At 44.1% G+C, this 19,157-nt stretch overlaps 2 protein-coding genes across 4 annotated transcripts in view; both read right to left on the bottom strand.

Moving 5' to 3' along the window:
• The window catches only part of LOC117357203 (molybdopterin synthase sulfur carrier subunit-like), a 49,161-nt gene extending 30,585 nt beyond the window's left edge, over positions 1–18,576 (bottom strand). The window contains exon 1 of the mRNA XM_033937581.1: positions 18,497–18,576. The gene's annotated coding sequence lies outside the window, so the exon portion shown is untranslated. The remainder of the gene's footprint in view (positions 1–18,496) is intronic.
• Positions 538–18,634, bottom strand: LYSMD3 (LysM domain containing 3). 3 transcript variants are annotated; one of them, XM_033937552.1, is made up of 3 exons: positions 18,497–18,634; positions 4,312–4,584; positions 538–1,702 (listed from the first exon to the last, which is right to left on the bottom strand). In XM_033937552.1, the coding sequence occupies exons 2-3, from the start codon at positions 4,576–4,578 to the stop codon at positions 1,064–1,066; spliced, it is 906 nt and encodes a 301-aa protein (XP_033793443.1). In that variant the 5' UTR covers positions 4,579–4,584; positions 18,497–18,634; the 3' UTR covers positions 538–1,063. The 3 variants fall into 3 exon arrangements, with proteins under 3 accessions (XP_033793443.1, XP_033793448.1, XP_033793455.1); XM_033937557.1 differs by lacking the exon at positions 18,497–18,634 and adding an exon at positions 12,966–13,655; XM_033937564.1 differs by lacking the exon at positions 18,497–18,634 and adding an exon at positions 5,830–5,889.
• Positions 18,635–19,157: the final 523 nt, after the last annotated feature.

Here is a 19,157-nt window from a genome sequence, read left to right as displayed (position 1 = left end):
ATTGAACTAATGAATTCGAAACAAATATATAATCTATTCTTGAAAAAGATTTATGAACATGGGAGCAAAAAGAAAATTCCCGATCATTAAAATGAAATATATGCCATATATCTTGCAAATCACAATTCTGTACCAAATTATCTAATCCTAATGACTTCATAACTCTACTAGGATTTTTTATCCATTAAAGGATCCATAACAGCGTTAAAATCACTTGCCACTACTAAATTAGAAGCAGCCAGAGGTAATATCAATGGTTGTAAAGAGTTAAAAAAATTCCATTTGGTTCGAATTAGGTGCATATACATTGGAAAGCGCCAGGTTGGTATTTCCCAGTCTCATGTCAACATGTACCCACCTTCCTGATGGATCAGTAGCAATCATCTTAAAGATAGCATTACATTTGACGCCTTAAATTTCTTTAATGCACTTTTAATTATCAGCACCGATTAATGTAATTTAAAAAATTAAGTTAGGCGTCATGTATAGTATCTGGACCCAATTGTGTAGATAAGAGAAACAAGAACTTAAAAGGCCCACGCTAGAAACTATATTTTATTCTTAGAAAATTCAGTTCTGTAGTTAAGCTACATTTGCAAGAGAAAAGGAGGAGAGGGAGTTCCAAAAATACATATTAAATGAGCTCAGGAGAAATCACCTGATATGTAGAAATTTATTATTTAAAATCCTGTAAGGTAGGTGAAATGTGCATAGAAAAAGGGGAAAACAAGAAGGATGTGTGAAAAATTAAATAGCTTTCGTTTGTTTTAAATATCCACCTGTACCGTCATTTTAGAAAATTCCAGAACATTGACATCATTTCAATTAAAATCTGATTTGGATTTCACATAGTGAACATGCCTGGAATTCCTCTCATATAAATATATAACCCTTGCGTGGGTTAATGTATTAGCTGCTTACAAATATTTAGCAAGGGATTCCAGGAAGAGTCTTCCAATGACTCCAACACCGCCCCCACAGAGCATGCTCATCATCATAGCGCAATTCCACGTTCTTAAAATGCTTTTTTTGTGCTCTGGCTACTTAGTTCCTTAAATAAATGCTACGCTGTGTGTTTGTGTATCACGTTTTCTTTGTGATGGACGTTGACATTCTCCTGGTTTTCATCAGGCGCGCTGTCTGCTGGGTGTTGTCTGTTTCCTATCTTTGCTTGTGGAGATGGCGTGGAGACGTGTGAAAATGTTGAGCTCATTGTCGCATGATGGCTAACATCTGCCTTAACTAAAATCTCATAGTAAAGAAGATAAAAAACAGGCGTGATAATTCCAACTATCAACATGATCGCCACTGCGGTCCACCACCCTATACCCCAGTCCGCTCCATCGTACAGATCTTTACGCTTGTATTGTTGGCGTTCAGCTACAAAACACGCCTGTGGAGGTGATAAGGCTGAAACAACTTCATCAAGGTTTTCCCTGCTACTGTCTGTACATTTCACAATTTGTTCTATGTCCTTGTCCAATTCTTGTAAGAAACTGCCAACACTTTCATTAGAGGATAACGTCTCCTGGGCTGCAGTGCTTTCGTGAAAGGCAGAGGTAGCTTGTGAAGCAGCCTTTCCATTAGGGGAGAGCTGTGTTTCTGTCCATACACTGAACTTCTTTACAGGAATTTTGACTGACCGCAGGGCAAAGAAGTCCCAGTCGTTGATGAGGCTGTTCACTCTCTTGATGTCGGCAACCTGTAAACCATGTAGGCAATTATCTCAAATGGATACAAGCTAGACACACAAATGATCTATCTACATAGAGTTCCTCATCATAACTAACCCTGAGAAGGGCTGAGAAGAAAAAGACAGATGAAAAGAAAGGCATGAAGCACTGCAAAGTGAATTATGCTTGAGTACCTGAATAAATTCATGTAAACCGTTCTGAGCTCCCCTGGGAGAATGGTATAGAAAATTGAATAAATGAATACTACCTCCCCTCCCCAATAAAGCAAAGGTGCACTAGTCAATTTAGCACATGCTAAATGCTAATGCGTCCATAGAATATAATGGGTGCATTAGCATTTATCGCACGCTAAATCGGCTAGATCACCTTAGTAAAAGACCCCCAAAGTAAATTACAAGCTAATGTCCCACACCCTGTAAATTCTTTAAAATGTTTTGTACTTCCTGAGTGGACTAGCAGATCCAAGCAAGTTACAATGATTCATAGCTAAAGAAGCTGAAATATTATGCTAGTGCCCCCCCCCAAAAAAAAATAAAAAAATTCATTTCAAACATGTCAACTAGGAGCTTGGTGCATTTACTGTACCTCAGCTCTCTGCAGAGCTTCTCCTTGAGTAGGGAGCAGAGGGTGGGATTAGCATGCACCTAGTGTGAGTAAAACAAAACTTGTCATTCCAAGGTTTTTGTTGGAGTTTTAAAGGCTGATCAAGGTTTAACGAAAGCAAAGCAGACAAACTCCACGTGCAAATGGTCAGAAGTCAAAGAAATAACAGCAGCAAGACAAGATGTGAACTCAAAGAACTCAGGATGAATAATCCACAGCAAGCACGAATGCCTAGGAGCGGATGGTTCGGTGTGAGATATCCTTGGAGGATACTATTGAAATAGGATATTTAGAGAGTCCCGGTAGAGAGGTTCCAATAATGGTGAAAGAAAGTCAGGAGGGTTTAGGAGGAAGGCAGAGTAAAAGACTCAAATTTTCCCTGTCTTCTCAGCAGCCTGTAGTTCCAAGGAAAAAACACAATTTGAAGTGTCTGTATGCAAATGCTAGAAGCCTAAAAAATAAAATAGGAGAGTTAAAGTATATAGCACTGAATGATGAGACAGATATAATAGGCATCTCGGAGACCTGGCGGAAGGAGGACAATCAATGGGACACTGTGTTACCTGGGTACAAATTATATCACAAGGATAGAGTAGATCAAATTGGAGGAGGGGTTGCGCTATATGTCAAAGAGGGAATTGAATCAAATCAAATAAACATTCTGCATGAATCCTTATGGATAGAAATTCCATGTGTGCAGGGAAGGAATATAAAGGTTGGGTTATACTACCGTCTAACAGAAAGATGAAGAAATGTTTTCATAGATCAGGAAAGCTGGAGAATTGGGCAATAGTATAATAATGGGTAATTTCATTTACCACAGAAAAAAGCAAAAATTCTGCTAGACACAATTTAGATCGCTCCACTGACCACTGTGTAGTATTTCCAGTATATCCCACTCAGCTCAAATGAGCTTTAGTGCTTCATGGACTCAAAAAAAACTCCACAAAAACGTATTTCTGCAATTATATCACACAGTCAATGTCCACAGATTCAGTCGGCATCAATTCCCAAAGAAAACTACACTGTCCAAACAAAGCCGAAAAAGACTTATCTGTGATCTCTTCCAGTCACACCGTTCCTGCTTGTTCCAAACTCCAATTCCCCGTTTCGCCGGTCAAGGCTGCGTCAAGGGATAATTGACCATTCAGCGGTCACAGCGCTATCAAATGCAGCAACATACTTGAGGTAGTCCATACAGGGCTTCAGAAAAATGGTGCTGGCACCACAATCACAGATAAGTCTTTTTTGGCTTTGTTATTACACAGTGTACTTTTGTTTGAGAATTGATGCAGACTGAATCTGTGAACTGATCCTGTTTGTCTGTTTAGGTTGTTTAGATTGTAAGCTCTTTTAAGAAGGGACTGTCTTCTTTCTGACTCTGTGCAGCTCTGCGTGCGTCTGGTAGCGCTATAGAAATGATTCATAGAGTAATAGTGTCATTATATGAGCAAGATGAGACAGGTTGGTCTATAAAATCCTGAATCAGGCGGAATGGGTGAAGGCTAAGCAAGTGAAAGAGATTATACTGCAAAACATTTAAAACAAATAGGAGAAACTATTTTGCACTCAGGAAAAACAACACATCCCTGGAAAAAGTCGTAAGCTGGGTTGAAAAAACAGTTTGGAGTCCATAAATGTATTAAGGCAAGCCACTGTGGGAAAGAGGAGTCTGGGCTGGATGGACCCTTGCTTGCACTCATTGGGGTAGCTTTCATGTTTTTATGAGTATCTGCGCAAACTGGTTTAAGAAATAATGCTTCTGTAGGATTCTTGGCCTATTGTTCTAGAAATTTGCACCAGAGCTTTCTCCACTAATCCTCTCACAATTCCCTTCCCCAGTATGAAACCACACATCCCTCTTTCATCCACTTTGCTACTCATGCCCCTTAGCAAGAGAACAGAGACATACTCCAACCCCTTTATCTTCCTTAGCCACACACAAGGGCTGATTCATACTTAAGATCATTGCTACCTAACTAGACGTGGCATGCTGTGTATTGTGGGCACTTACAGAACAGCAGTACTGGAGCGCTATGGTATTTAGTGTATCTCCTTCCTTGATATCTCTCGTTAGCAGCACTATTTCATCCAACCTCTCTCTTGAGATACTTTTTCGGACCTTCTCTTTCCCTCTTGGTCGTAGCTCAAAAGCATCTGTGTCCTCTTCCACTGCATCCCCATCACTATTCATGCTATTTGGAAATGGATACATGTGGCTATTGGCGACAGCCAGGGTAGGGTGAAGGCTGCGTGTCTGTTTTCTTCCTGCCATCCTCATAAAGCCCTGTCAAAAGGAAAGACAACTGCTCAGACCTTTGGCAACACGGGGAAGGGGAGGGGTCACCTGTAGTAGGAAAAAGTATGCAATAGTTCATTTCCACCAACACTGACGTAAACCACATTTCCAGAATCATCTGAAGAACCTCTGAGCTGTTTCAGAAATGTTCACGTGAAAAAAGAAAAAATAAGTTATAGCTTGACATTATGGTGATTAAATGCCAGTTTTCAGCAGTGCCAAACAAGGTATGGAGCTTCTACAGTAGACATCCAAATCTTGATTTTATAAATCCAGGTTATGGACATCTAAAACAGCAGAACATCAATCTGGCAAAGGGATATGGTCTGGGCGGAATGAGGAAGAGGCTAAAATATGGTTATTCAACTCCAGTGACAGAACGGCAAAGGACATCCATGTCCAAAGAGAAGATAGGCCTCCTTATTTAGTCCAGGTTACAGAAAGATGCTCCGATTGAGCAATTCTCCACTGGATGGAGTAAGGGATCTCATAGGGATTTTTCTGTCCCTGGAGGGCTCATTCAATAATTAAAAAAAAAAAAAAGCCACAGTGGGATCTTAGCCTATGCTTCTTCACATGGACATTGATGTGGCCATTTTATAACACGGATGTCCCTTGTTTTGCCCTGTTCATAGTTTGGACATTTCATTTGTAAAAAGGACATTCATGCTGGATGTAGAGAACATTTGGGAAGTCCAAGTCTCATGTACTTTAGAACAGGATCTGATGACTTATGAGAAATGGAGGTCCATATGTTGACCTGAGTTCAGACTTAGACATTCATTTACTCAGAGTTGGATGTGTTTTCTAAAAAGCAAAATGAATCGACACCGTGATTCAAAACAAACTGCCACGAAACAGAAAGGGAAGAGTAAGTGGACCAGAAACAATACTTCCCCAAAACAAAGAGTTATCAGAAAGAGATCAAACAGTGTCAGTCAAGTAAAACAGATGTTGAAAAGAAATACAAAATAGGAGACATAATATAATTATCCCCCTCCTTTACAAAGCCGCACTAGTGTCTTTAGCTCCCATCGCAGTAGTAAGAACTCCCACGCTCATAGAATTCCTATGAGTGTCGGATTTCTTACCGCCATGGGTGGCGCTAAAAACGCTAGCGTGGCTTTCTTTGTAAAGGAGGGCCTATATATCTTTTAAATAAACCCAGATATTAGCCAAAAATCACAACAATTATCAACCAGGAAATCAGTGCTAAACTAAGAATAGCCTTACCGGGTCAGATCAATGGTCCATCAAGTCCAGTAGCCCGTTCTCATGGTGGCCAATCCCGGTCCCTAGTACCTGGCCAAAACCCAAAGAGTAGCAACATTCCAGAATCTAAAAGAGTAACAAAAGATTTGAGAACCCCAAGGAGCATCAAGATTCCAGGCAGAATCTCAAAGAAGAGCAAGATTCTGGAACCCCAAAGAGTAACAAGATTCTAGAATCTCAAAGAGTATCAAGATTCCAGGCAGAACCCCAAAGAGTAACAAAAGATTCCGGAACCCCAAAGAGTAGCAACATTCCATGCTACCGATCCAGGGCAAACAGTGGCTTCCCCAAGGTCTAGATCAATAAATGAAACAAGAAAGTGAATAGGTGCTCAGAACTTCCATCCAGGCACCCATAGCTCAAGTATTGTACAAAAGCACCTAACATTTGCTACACTGAAGTATTTTTGCTCTTTAGCATTATGATTTCCTTGCAAAAGGCAAAAAGTACAGTTTGCAATGGCGAGATGAGATGTCTATCCAATATTACTAATAGTGGTAAGTTATTAATCTCTTATATTAGTTCCATTTTTACCAACCAATCAGTCCCTTTTCCCTTGTTCAGGTTTCCTGCCAGCCTATAAAGCTTAGAGAAGAGAGCTTTCTGATTCAAATTCAGTCTGTATTCATTTCAGTTCCCACTTTTCACTTTGGGTAACTACAAGATGCTAATGGCAAATATGGGATTGTGTAACAAGGATCAAAATTAAACCGACAAACACATTTAGAGATTCATCTTAAATGGGAGCCATAAATTTCCTGCGATATTGGACACTGACTAGCATACAAAATACATGAAAACCAAATTTCAATACTTGTTACAGGATAACTAAGCCAGAAGGGGCTATTTGAGCAGAGAGATTGCATTAAGAGTAGTACTTGGGACCTGGTTTGGCCACTGTTGGAAACAGGATCCTGGGCTTGATGGACCCAGTAGGGCTATTCTTATGTTCTTATCTCCTATTTTCTCTCTTCCACCACCTTTTTTCTGCTGTCGTTCAATTCCTCCATTCATAAGAACATAAGAATTGCCATCTCCGGATCAGACCCTGGGTCCATCAATCCGGTGATCAGCACACACGGAGGCCCCACCAGGTGTACCCTGGCCTAGTTTTAGTCCGCATATTACCGTATGCTTCTTAAGGGAGAGGTGCATCTAATTTACCCTTAAATCCTAGTATTTTGAAAGTCTGGATCAGATCTCCTCGCAGTCTCCTCTTCTCAAGGGAGAACAACCCCAGTCTCCTAAGTCATTCCTCGTAGTCCAGGTTCTCCATACCTTTCACTAGCTTCAATGCTCATCTCTGCACCTTCTAGCAGTTTTATATCCTTCTTTAGGTTTGGAGACCAATACTGGACGCAGTATTCCAGGTGCGTTCTGACCATGGCTCTGTAGAGCGGTATTATAACTTTCTCTGATCTACTCGTAATTCCCTTCTTTATCATGCCTAGCATTCTATTTGCTTTCTTCACCGCCGCCGCACATTGCGCCGATGGTTTCAGGGTCCTATCTATCAGTACACCCAGGTCCTTTTCCTGTTCGGTCTTTCCCAGAGTTACACCTGACATACTATACTTGTGTTCTTTGTTTTTTCTGCCTAAATGCATCACTTTGCATTTTTCCACATTAAACTTTATCTGCCATTTATCTGCCCACTTCTCCAATAGATTCAAGTCGCTCTGGAGTTCCTCGATGTCTTTCTGCGATCTGATTGCCCGGCATAGCTTTGTGTCGTCTGCAAACTTGATGATTTCACTGGATGTTCCTTCTTCCAGGTCATTTATGAAAATATTAGATAAGATGGGTCCAAGTACTGAGTCCTGGGGTACACCGCTAGTCACTTTTTCCCATTCTGAGAACTTCCCATTTATGCCCACTCTCTGTTTTCTGTTCTCTAGCCATTTGCCTATCCATCTTAGTATATCTCCCTCTATTCCATGGCCTTGTAATTTCCTGAAAAGTCTTACATGTCGAACACTTTCTGAAAGTCCAAATATACAATATTGACCTCTCCCTCATCGATTTACTAATTCCCTCTAAGCCCCTCTTTCTAAGCCCTTCTACTTTTCATTGTAGTTTCTTTCTATACCAATTACTGTAAACCGGGTCGAGCTCTACTTCTGTGTAGAAGATGCAGTATACAAACTTAAGGTTTAGTTTAGTTTCTCCACTATCAATTTGTCTGTTCACTGTCTCAAAAAATTGAAGTAGGTTCGTCAAACATGATTTCCCTTTCCTGAAGCCATATTGACTGGCTTTCTTCAGGTCATGTGTGTCTAGGTGCCGGACTATGCTATCTTTGATCAGTGCCTCAACTATCTTTCCAGGGACAGACGTGAGACTCACAGGTCTGTAGTTGCCTGGCACTCCTCTTGATCCTTTTTTAAATATCGGCGTGACGTTCACTATCTTCCAGTCGTCCGGTATCTGTCCTGTTTTGATTGACAGGTTGGCAAGTTTTGCAATAGTTCTCCGATTTCAAATTTCAGTTCTTTTAGGACTCTCGGATGAATTCCGTCCGGTCCAGGAGATTTATCACTTTTAAGTTTGTTGATCTGGTGGTAAATCTGGTCCAAGTCCACTTGTCCGACTCCCTTGAACACTTTCACTTTGTCAGGTATTGTTGCGATGTCTTCCTTTGTAAAGACAGACGCAAAGAAGGAATTCAGTTTGTCTGCAATTTGTTTGTCATCCTTGACCCACCCTTTTCCTCCCAGGTCGTCCAGCGGTCCCACCACCTCCCTTCCAGGTTTTTTCCTCTTAATGTATCTAAAGAAGGGCTTGAAAGTTTTGGCGCTATTTTCTCCTCGTAGACCTTTTTGGCAATCCTCATCGCCTTGTGACATTTTTTCTGAGCATCTCTATGTTTATTCCAAGCTTCGGATGTTTTTGTGCGTTTCCATGTCTTAAAGGAGTCTTTCTTTTCATTTATGGCTACCTTCACCTCTTTGATAAGCCACACCGGCTCTCTTTTGCCTTTGGTCTTCTTTACTTTGGACATCTGCGGAATGTAGAGGCTTTGTGCTTCCATGATAATATTTTTCAGTAGGGACCATGCCGTTATGACTTTGCCCATCTTTTTCTTGATCCGTTTTTTCACCATGGCTCTCATGCTGTCGTATCTTCCCTTTTTAAAGTTTAAAGTCGTGATTGAGGTTTTGATACCTTTCCCTTTCCCGACATCAAGTTTGAAGTTGATCATGTTGTGATCGCTCATCCCCAGGGGGACCATGACTTCTACTTCCTTTGCCGGACCCGTAATGCCATTTAGGACCAAGTCCAAGGTGACATTTCCTCTCTTCGGTTCTACTACTATCTGTTCCAGGAAGCAGTCCCCTAGCACTTCCAGGAACTTTGCCTCCTTGCCACAGTTGGAAGTTCCCAGGTCCCAGCCTATCCCCGGGAAATTGAAATCCCCCAAGATTATGACATTACCTGTCTTATATTCTTGTTTAATTTCCTCTATCATTTCCGAGTCTGTCTCCTCCCTCTGTCCCGGTGGTCGGTAGTAAAGGCCAATCTTTATGTCAGCATCGTTGTGTCTGGGAATCCTGATCGGCGGGAACATGAGAGGACTGCAGCACAGTCAGCACCTTCACAGTCAGCAGGTTCATAGAGGCATGTCTGCCAGGCACAAAACCTACCTGATCCTCATGTATGAGTATGGGGAGAAAAGCATTGAGAAGGGCTGCCAGAATACTAGCCAGGATTATAACGTCTTGGTTTAGGAGGGATAACGGTCTGTAGGACCCAAGAACGTCCGAGGGTCGACCCGGCTTCGGCAAAATAATAACGTGCGCCCTGTTGTAGGAATCTCCCAGAGGGGTTTCCGTACGAAGTACCATAAAGTACGCTTGTAAAGGCAAAAGTGCCCCTGGGTCTATAAGTTTATAAAATTCAGAGCCCAGCCCATCCGGGCCCGGTGTCTTGGCCAATTTGAGTTTTTTAATGGCCACTTAAAGCTCCTTCCCAGTAATGGGGTTATTAAGAGCAGTGCATTGGTCCTCGGTTAGCTAGGGCAAGGCTAAATTCCTACATAAAGCATCCCTGGCCTTGATGTCATCCGGCTGTACAGTATAAAGGTCTGTGTAAAAGTGCACAAACTGGCGAATGATCCCCTGATGATCAGTGTGCAGTTTACCCTGTTTATCTTTGATGGAGATGATAATGTGTTTAGCCTTAGGCGGACGCACCAGATTGGCCAGCATGCGACCCGTCTTGTCTCCTCAGCGATGTAATTTGTACTTAAAGACTATAAATACTGCGAGACACCCGTTGAGTAAGCAGATCATTAATTTAGGCTTTCAGAAGGCCCATAGCCTGCCTGGTGGTGTCATCCATACACGCTATGTGGGTCTGATGCAAGGCAAGCAACTCACGGGAAAAGGAGACTAATTTCTGATCATGTCGCCTCTTCAACGCCGCGAAGTAGGCAAGCATGATAGCTTTAGCTGCTTCCCAATAAATAACCGGGCCCACATCCTCCACCGAGTTGGTCAGAACAAACTCCTCCCACTTCTTTTTAAAATAGGGGGGGGAAATTGACTTCCCTATATAGCTGGGGAGACATCCTCCATATACAGGCGGCAGTGGTCGGGCAATATTGCAGCGATAAGCCGATAAGTGCATGGCCAGAGACTAGAAGCTCCAGAAGCTGCACCGCAGTCAACTTGGGAAATAACGCTTCCGAAATGAGAAGGTAATCTATGCGTGAGTAAACCGCATATGGGTGAGAGTAAAAGGAATAATCATACTCGAACGGGTGCATAGTACGCCAGGAATCCAGGAGGCCAAGTTCTTTCATGAGAAAATTCACCCCTTTGGCAAAATGTCCTTTCGAGGGTGATTTTGCTGGTTTACAATCCCAAACGAGATTAGCTTCTATATTAAAATCCCCTCCTAATATAAGGGAATGGGACCCCAACGGCGCTAGAAGACCCACCAAAGAAGAGAAAAAGTGATGAGAATAGGTGTTAGGGGCATAAACATTACAAAGTGTTAAAAGGTGGCCCCACAAATCCCTCACCAAAATAATATATCTGCCCTGGGGATCCGTAAACTGTTGATGGATGTTGAAGGGTATATTTTTGTGTATAAGAATGGCCACCCCACATTTCTGAGCCGTAAAAGAAGCGTACCCTACTTGTCCCATCCAGTCCCTTTTGAGTTTAGCATGTTCACTGGGAGTCAGATGAGTCTCTTGCAAAAATGCTATGTCCGTGTGTTCCCGCTTGAGATATGCTTAGTCCCGCTTAGTACGCTTAACAGGAGAATGAATCCCATCAGCATTGAGAGATTTGATATTCAGATGAGCCATGGCATATGTCAGGTCCACTTTTGACAAACCATAAATAGAAACCATTACATATAAAGGAAGGGGATGTCCCAGCCATATCCCCCTCCACAGCAGTACCATTCCCTAGCAATAATAAAATAGGGAAGAGAGCCACAACAGCAATCGGAGACTGCACCACACCCACATAACACACATACATACCCCATACACACCAGGACACACACACCCCTACACTCCCTCCCCGTCCCCAAACAAGGCATGAAGACCCCATGCACAACCCCAACAAGAAACAGAAAGCAATAAACAGCTCTGGGCCACGCCCAAGAATACCCAAATGGAGCAAGTGGAGCCCCAAATAAAGGAAACCAGCGCTCCATAGTAAGAAGAAGGCCAAACAAGCAACAAATGTAGATCGAGTCTACCTGGTTCTAAATAAAGAGTAGGTAAAGAAAAGTAGAGTATGTAACAAAGCGGGTTAGGTAAATGTAATTTCATATAGCAGCCAGCCCAGCTAGTCCCCCAGAAAAACGGGACAGCTAATGGGCAATAATCCCCAAAGTGTGAAACCTTGAAAACGGGCTACTGGGCTTGATGGACCATTGGTTTGACCCAGGAAAGCTATTCTTTTTTTTTTTTTTTTCTTCCTTTATTTATCATTTTAAAAATTTTAACAAAATCAAAACATTTTGTACTGAAAGATTGTCAGATCGAACACAAATAATAAGTAAATCATTAACATAATAAGAACAAAATTCAAATCGGACAATCTCAAGTCCTCAATAATTATGTGATCCAAGATATATATAAAAGAGTGAACTTTTAAGGAAATCAATTGTAAATTCTATATAATAAAGAACAGTATCATGTGTCTGACTTGAGGAATTATTCTATACCAAGTCCAACAATTACTTAGTTGTTATTGTGGTAGTTGTTGTTATACCCTCTTTTTCCAGACGTTTCAGTGTCAGAAAAGCTGTAAGTTGAGATGGCTCAAAAAACACATACTTATTATCACGATATCTTACTATACATTTACATGGGAAACGTAAAAAGAAAATGCCACCCAGCTGTGTAACTCCTGCTTTCAACAAAAGAAACTGACGTCTACGATTCTGAGTTTCTCTGCTAACATCTGGAAACATTTGAATTTTCAAACCCAGAAACTCCTTACTCTTGTTCCTAAAGAACATTTTCAAAATCCAATCTTTATCCGGCAACAATGCCACAGATAGTATAAGAGTTGCTGGTTTAACCAAATCTTTATCTGATGTTTCCAAAATTGCTGTCAAATTTTGTTGAAGGTCTTGTATTTCCTGTCTCTTATCCTCCGAATGTTGACCCCTTGCGTTCATAGGCAAATAATATACTCGAGTGAGAGGAGGCAATGATTCCTCAGGAATATTAAATATCTCCATGAAGTACCTTTTTATCATCTCTCTCGGGTTTACTGATAAGATTTTAGGAAAATTTAACAGTCGTAGGTTATTAGTCCGATAGTTGTTTTCCATAATTTCCAATTTTTTTCTAATACTTTGATTATCATTTATTATTGTAGATTGAACTTGTTTAATCATTTTCACTTCATTTTCGATACCTCCCAATTTTTCTTTGACATTGGAAATTTCCTGTTTATTTTCCTCTATTGTCTGTTTTTGAATTTTTATATTCTTTTCACCTTCTTTAATTTGTTTAGTTAGTGAGTCTCCCAGTTTGGAAACTAGGTCCCAAATTGAATCAAGAGTCACTTCAGCTGGTTTCTGATATTTAAAGAAAGTCTCATGTAAAGTTGGGGAAGACTCACCTTGGCTGCCTTCTGTCTGTTGGTCTGGATTTTTTCCTCCTTCCTCTCTATCCGCTGGAACCGTCTCTGGACTTAACAAAGCCATAGAGACTTCACCTTGCTGGCTCCCTGATGTTACAGCCTCATGATCAGAGAGTGCTGCTACTCCTGGCCCACTCCTTTCACATGGGGAGCTCGCACTCAGCGGTGGGGGAGGTGGACTCCTCTGGTCGGGGCTCAGCGTGGTATCCAGCCCAAGGACTTCCGATCCGGCGTCACTCCACGTCGCAGAGTCCAGCGGGCGATTCCCCGAACCTACTGACTCCCTCTGAAGTCGCTGAAGAAAATGTTCAATTGAGGCGAGAGGGGGGTGTTCAAGACGTCGCGAGGCTGCAGCGGCGCTTTTACCCCGTCTCTTCGGCATCGCGACTAACAAATAGTCTAATCGCTGTTGAAATATAACCAATCGTACCCTCAGCGTCTCACCAGGCACTGATACAAGTCAAATCATATATCCTGGATCTGGAGATCTCCTGTATTCGTACCTATATTCCAATAGGCAAATAAATAATCTCCAACTCCCTGGCTCCTCGTGGCTCCGACCCGGTGACATCAGGGGTCCGTCTCTGAAGATGCCTGCCAGGAACAAGTAGTTAGAAGCAGAACCGCTGCTGCAGGAAGCCAGGGAGAGAGGCACAATCCCCTCCGATGAAACACTCCGATGCAGGAGATCTCCCGAGTCTCCCGCGGCGGCGTTCTGGTTTTAAATTGTTGGAGACGGACCCGGTGACGTCAGGGGTCCGTCTCTGAAGATGCCTGCCAGGAACAAGTAGTTAGAAGCAGAACCGCTGCTGCAGGAAGCCAGGGAGAGAGGCACAATCCCCTCCGATGAAACACTCCGATGCAGGAGATCTCCCCCAGGAAAGCTATTCTTATGTTCTTATAAACCCCTGAAATCCAAGCAACCCAGCTGTGGTTCAATAAATGATATTGGGTCAAACAGTAAATATTTATTTGAGCAGCTACTGAAAAAGGTGTGAGCTAAATCCAAGGAGAGTTACATTCAGGTACACCAGGTGTTTTCCTCTCCCTCAAGTGCTTATAATTCAATTTTCTATTTGGGGTAATGGAGGGTTAAGTGCAATAGTGGAGGGGGGTGAAGGTCCATCCAACTCTCTACCCCATTACCGTGTGCACCGCCCCTTCCTTCCCCTTTTAACGTTAGAGGGAGAGCCAACACGACATGGGCAGCAAGTTCATGATATAGCTCGCGCCGGGAAAATTAAAGAGGTACAGGAGAAGGGAATGGGGGCAAGCGTGTGGTATGGGGGATGGGATGGAGAAGGGGGTTGAAAAGAGGGCGGGGAGTAAGAACATAAGAAGTTGCCTCCGCTGGGGCAGACCAGAGGTCCATCCTGCCCAGCGGTCCACTCCCGCGGCGGCCCATCAGGCCCACTGCCTGAACAGTGGTCTCTGACTAATTTTGTAATTTACCTCAAATCCTGTCCCTATAACCTTACCTTTACTCCTATCTGTACCCCTCAATCCCTTTGTCCTCCAGGTACCTCTAATCCTGTCCCTATAACCTTACCTTTACTCCTATCTGTACTCCTCAATCCCTTTGTCCTCCAGGTACCTCAAATCCTGTCCCTATAACCTTACTCTACTCCTATCTGTACCCCTCAATCCCTTTGTCCTCTAGGTACCTCAAATCCTGTCCCTATAACCTTACCTTTACTCCTATCTGTACCCCTCAATCCCTTTGTCCTCCAGGTACCTCAAATCCTGTCCCTATAACCTTACTCTACTCCTATCTGTACCCCTCAATCCCTTTGTCCTCTAGGTACCTCTAATCCTGTCCCTATAACCTTACTCTACTCTTATCTGTACCCCTCAATCCCTTTGTCCTCTAGGTACCTCAAATCCTGTCCCTATAACCTTACCTTTACTCCTATCTGTACCCCTCAATCCCTTTGTCCTCCAGGTACCTCAAATCCTGTCCCTATAACCTTACCTTACTCCTATCTGTACCCCTCAATCCCTTTGTCCTCCAGGTACCTGTCCAGACCTTCTTTGAAGCCCTGTAGTGTTCTTCTGCCTATCACATCCTCCGGTAGCGCGTTCCATGTATCCACCACCCTCTGGGTGAAAAAGAACTTCACTGGTTCAGACAGGTCTTGACCTGTTTTGGGCCGCCGCGGGAGCGGACTGCTGGGCGGGATGGACCTGTGGTCTGACCCGGTGGAGGCACTGCTTATGTTCTTATGTTCTTACTGGTTAAGTGACTTGCCCAAGATCACAAGGAACAGCAGCATGTTTTGAACCCTGAATTTGCTGGTTGTAGAGAATGATACAGGGAAAAAAATTGTCCCCATCCCTGTGAGCTCATCCTCATCCACGCGAGCTCAGTCCCTATCCCCGTCCCTACAAGCTTGGTCCCTGCCCTCGCCCCACCCCGCCCAGGCAAACCATCTGATCTCATCCGCACAAGCCTCGAATACTGAACTTATTTTATTAAAGTATAAAAAGAAACAATATTTTGTACAACTAGTATGTAAGCCCGTTACATTAACGGGTGCTAGAGTAGATGTCTCTCTGTCTGTTTTTTTTTTTCTTTGTCTCTCTCTCCTTGGATGTTGCCTGTCTGTCATTTTTTCTGTCTGTGTCTCTCCCTATGTCCTTAGTGCCCTCAGCGCCTCCTATGTCCTTAGTGCCCTCAGTGCCCCTTCCTACATCCTTAGTGCCCCCAGTGTCTCCTTCCCATGTCCTTAGTGCCCCAGTGCCTATGTACTGTGTCCTTAGTGCCCCCATTGCCTCCTTCCTATGTCTCCATCACTATCTTCAAGACTTTGTCCCACCCCCCCGATGCCAGCCTGCCTGCCACCATCACATCCCCCTACCCGGCACACCCGAAACCCCCGTTGACCCTCCCACCACTAGTCTGGCTGACAAACCTCCCAGCTACAGCAGCGTCTGAAGCACAGTAAACATGCTGCTTTGCGTCCTTCTGCTGCCCTAATTTCCTCTGCTGCATCTCTGATGTCATCAGAGACGCGACAAAGGAAATCAGGCCAGTAGAAGAACGTGAAGCAGCGTGTTTACTGTGCCTCAGACGCTGCTAAGCCAGGAGGTTTGTGTTCCTCTTGCAGTGGAAGGGTCAGCTGGGAGGGTCAATGGGGGTTTTGGGTGTGCCGGGTAGGGTTGGCGCTGGGGGGGGGGGAGTCGTGGCGTGTTACCTGCCACCGGTCATTAGAATAGAACCCTAAGTGCGCATGCGTACTCTTACCTTCCACGGACATACAGGTCAGGGATCAGGGAACACGCAGGTAAGAGTGCGCATGTGCGCTTAGCGTTTTATTATAGTAGATTGTCATTTTATAAATCAAAGTTCTGGCTGCCAAACTAGAGGAAGAGATCTTCAGCTAGCAGGGCTTTGTTTATAAATGTTTATCAACGCAACTAATATACCACTTTATCCTAAAGCAAAAAAAAAAAAAGAAAATAATTTTTTTTTTCTCTACCTTGTACCTGCTTTCCTCATCATCTCCTCATTCAATTCCTTCCATCCGCTGTCTGCCTTCTCTCTGCCTCTTCCATATGCTCTGTTACTGTGCTTCTCCCTTCCATCTCCCCTCCACACACACACACCATTTGTCAAGCACCCATCTTCTTTCCTCCGCTCCCCCCATAAGAACATAAGATTTGCTGCTGCTGGGTCAGACCAGTGGTCCATTGTGCCCACCAGTCCACTTACGCGGTGGCCCTTAGGTCAAAGACCAGTGCCCTGCTAGAGTCTAGCCTTACCTGCGTATGTTCTGGTCAAGCAGGATCTTATCTAACCTTTTGAATTCCTATAGGGTGCTTTCCTCTGTAACAGCCTCTGGAAGAGCGTTCCAGATTTCTGGCATCTCTGTTTTCTTCCCTTTCATCTTTCCTTCCCTCCCCCAGGTGATTTTTAGCATCTCTCTCCTCCTTTCCTTCTCTCAGATCTGGTATCTGTCTCTCAAATCGACCATGAGCCTTTTTTTTCTTTATCCCCTTCTTCCATCCAGTTCCCTTCAGTGTCTGTTCCTCTATCTCTTCCCTATTTCCCTTCAGCGTCTTCTCCCCTCTCTTTCTTCCCCATTTCCGTCTTCTCTCCACTCTCTTTTCCCCATTTCCCTTCAGCGTCTGTTCCTCTTCCCCCCCTTCAGCACCCTTCGTGCGGTCCTGATGCTCCCTCCCTCCCACTTACTCACCGTGGTCCGAACATCTCTCTCCCTTCCCCTTATCTTTGCTGGCAATTTTTTTATTTTCTCTGAACAAACAACTGGAGCCTTGAAGTTGCATGTGGCTGCCGGAAAGTTCTCCTCTGACGCAACCGGAAACAGGAAGTTGCGTCAGAGGAGAACTTTCCGGCAGCCGCATGCAACATCAAGGTTCAGGCTGCTTGTTCAGAGAAAAATCGCAGGTGAAGGTAAGGGGAAGGGAGGAAGGGAGATGCCCGGACGAGGGTGATCGTTAGGAAGGATAGAGGGGGCTGCTACACCACGCAATCAGTGACCGCTGCGTTCCCTTCCTTTACTGTGGAGACAAAGACATTCCTGCTTCACGGTGTGGTGAATGGCCTTGTCCCCATACCCGCGGCGACCACTTTTTTCTTCCCACCGTTTCGGCAGATTATCCACAGTTAGCCACAGGTAACAGCCACTGTGTCATTCTCTAGCTGGTTGCTCGTCCAATGCTATAACCAGTTCTCGTTATAGTGGCTTTTGCCATTTGGATGAGTGCTGGTCAGCGAGATTCAGAGGCTCCATCCGGAGAGCGCTAATGAAAATGGGTACGGACCACCTCAGCGCTATCTAGAGTACTTAGTGGCTCCAGACAGTCCGTGGCATTCAGCCACTATGCACAGAATTTGGCCATCCAAAATCTTTCCTGCCTGCCTATCCGGAGATCGGCTAAATGTGGAACCAGTCGTAGAGCACCGGTCGCTGTTAAATTTATCGCCATGCAATTTACAACAGGTAAATGCACTGACCTTTGATCCATGATCCAATTGTTTGTAATTATTCTTGCTTTTCTGGAGGAGGCTGTGGGAGAAGCCTCTGCTTGCCCTGGATCGGTGGCATGGAATGCTGCTACTAGTGACCTGGATTGGCCACCGTGAGGACAAGCTACTGGCCTAGATGGACTTTTGATCTAACCCAGTAAGGCTTTTCTTAGGTCCTTTATACTGTAGTTTTTAATTTGTATTTCTTATCTTTTCATTACATTTTATTCTTTATGTTTTAGGGCTACATGTTGATTAAAATTTGTAATTGCATGGTTAAAGGTATGGGCTTCTTGTCTAAAGACAATCGGTTCCTCCAAATGGGTTAGTTTTTGTGTAGTTTTTGCGTTTCTGACAGTTGCAAAGCCATTAAACTAGAGAATGAAGTGGGTGATTAGCCTGAAAGCTGAGAACTAGTATAAGACATGGAAGACCCCCTCCCAACCCCCCTGGAGCCCTTTCTCCTGTTTTGGAAGCAGCGAGATCAGGACGCTGCATGGCCTCCTTTGAAAGCTCTTACCGGTTGAATTTCAGGATCCTGCTGCAGCCCTGGGCTTTGCACTTTCTCCTGCAGAAACTTTCACTGATCCGCAGCTGCCATTTCTCCTGTTACCTCTCTCTTAAAGGGAAAGGCAAACTCCACGTCCTGTCGTGGGAAGACGCAGAGACTCCCCCCTCCCCCCCTGTCAGAGCTTTCCTTGCTTCTGGTGCCTTGGAGCCTGCAAACAGGGTTCCGGCTTTCCTTGCTGCTGATTCCGAAGCTGCCAAATCAAAAAGGTGTCATCTGCTTTTCTTGCTTTGATGTAGTTCCAGCAAATACACTGGATATTCGTCCTGTTTTTCTGCTTAAATGCCCAGTGGAGGGCTGGACTGACTACCCAGAGCAAAGGCAGCTGCCACTGCTGCTATTCCTCCTCCCACCCCCTGCTAGAGCTGCAGGAGCCGATTGGAGAGCAGAGCTGTCAGCACAGAAGACGCAGCCAATCAGAGGGCAGCAGGGACCTGATGTGTCAGTGCTGGTCCACGTCAGGGACTTGGCAAAGGTATCGAGAGCGACTCTGCATGTCTGTGACACACACTTCCGGGGGAGAGGGGAGATTCATTCTTCCCTAGCTATTTGTTTTAGTCGCCTGAGTCCTCCTTGTGCCTCCCAACAGATGTTGGAAAGCAATAGCTGTCTG

The sequence above is a fragment of the Geotrypetes seraphini genome, chromosome 1 (genome assembly GCF_902459505.1).
Source record: "Geotrypetes seraphini chromosome 1, aGeoSer1.1, whole genome shotgun sequence".
Taxonomy (NCBI): Eukaryota; Metazoa; Chordata; class Amphibia; order Gymnophiona; family Dermophiidae; genus Geotrypetes; species Geotrypetes seraphini.
The sequence above is the reverse complement of the archived record's forward strand: the minus strand, read 5'-3'. Positions and strand labels throughout refer to the sequence as shown.

Excerpts from the sequence above, each read along its gene's own strand:
- LYSMD3 (XM_033937552.1), bottom strand. The coding sequence starts at position 4,578 with ATGAGGATGGCAGGAAGAAAACAGACACGCAGCCTTCACCCTACCCTG. Across the intron at positions 1,703-4,311 it reads CGCTCCAGTACTGCTGTTCT|GTTGCCGACATCAAGAGAGT; the intron begins GTAAGTGCCCAC and ends CATGGTTTACAG.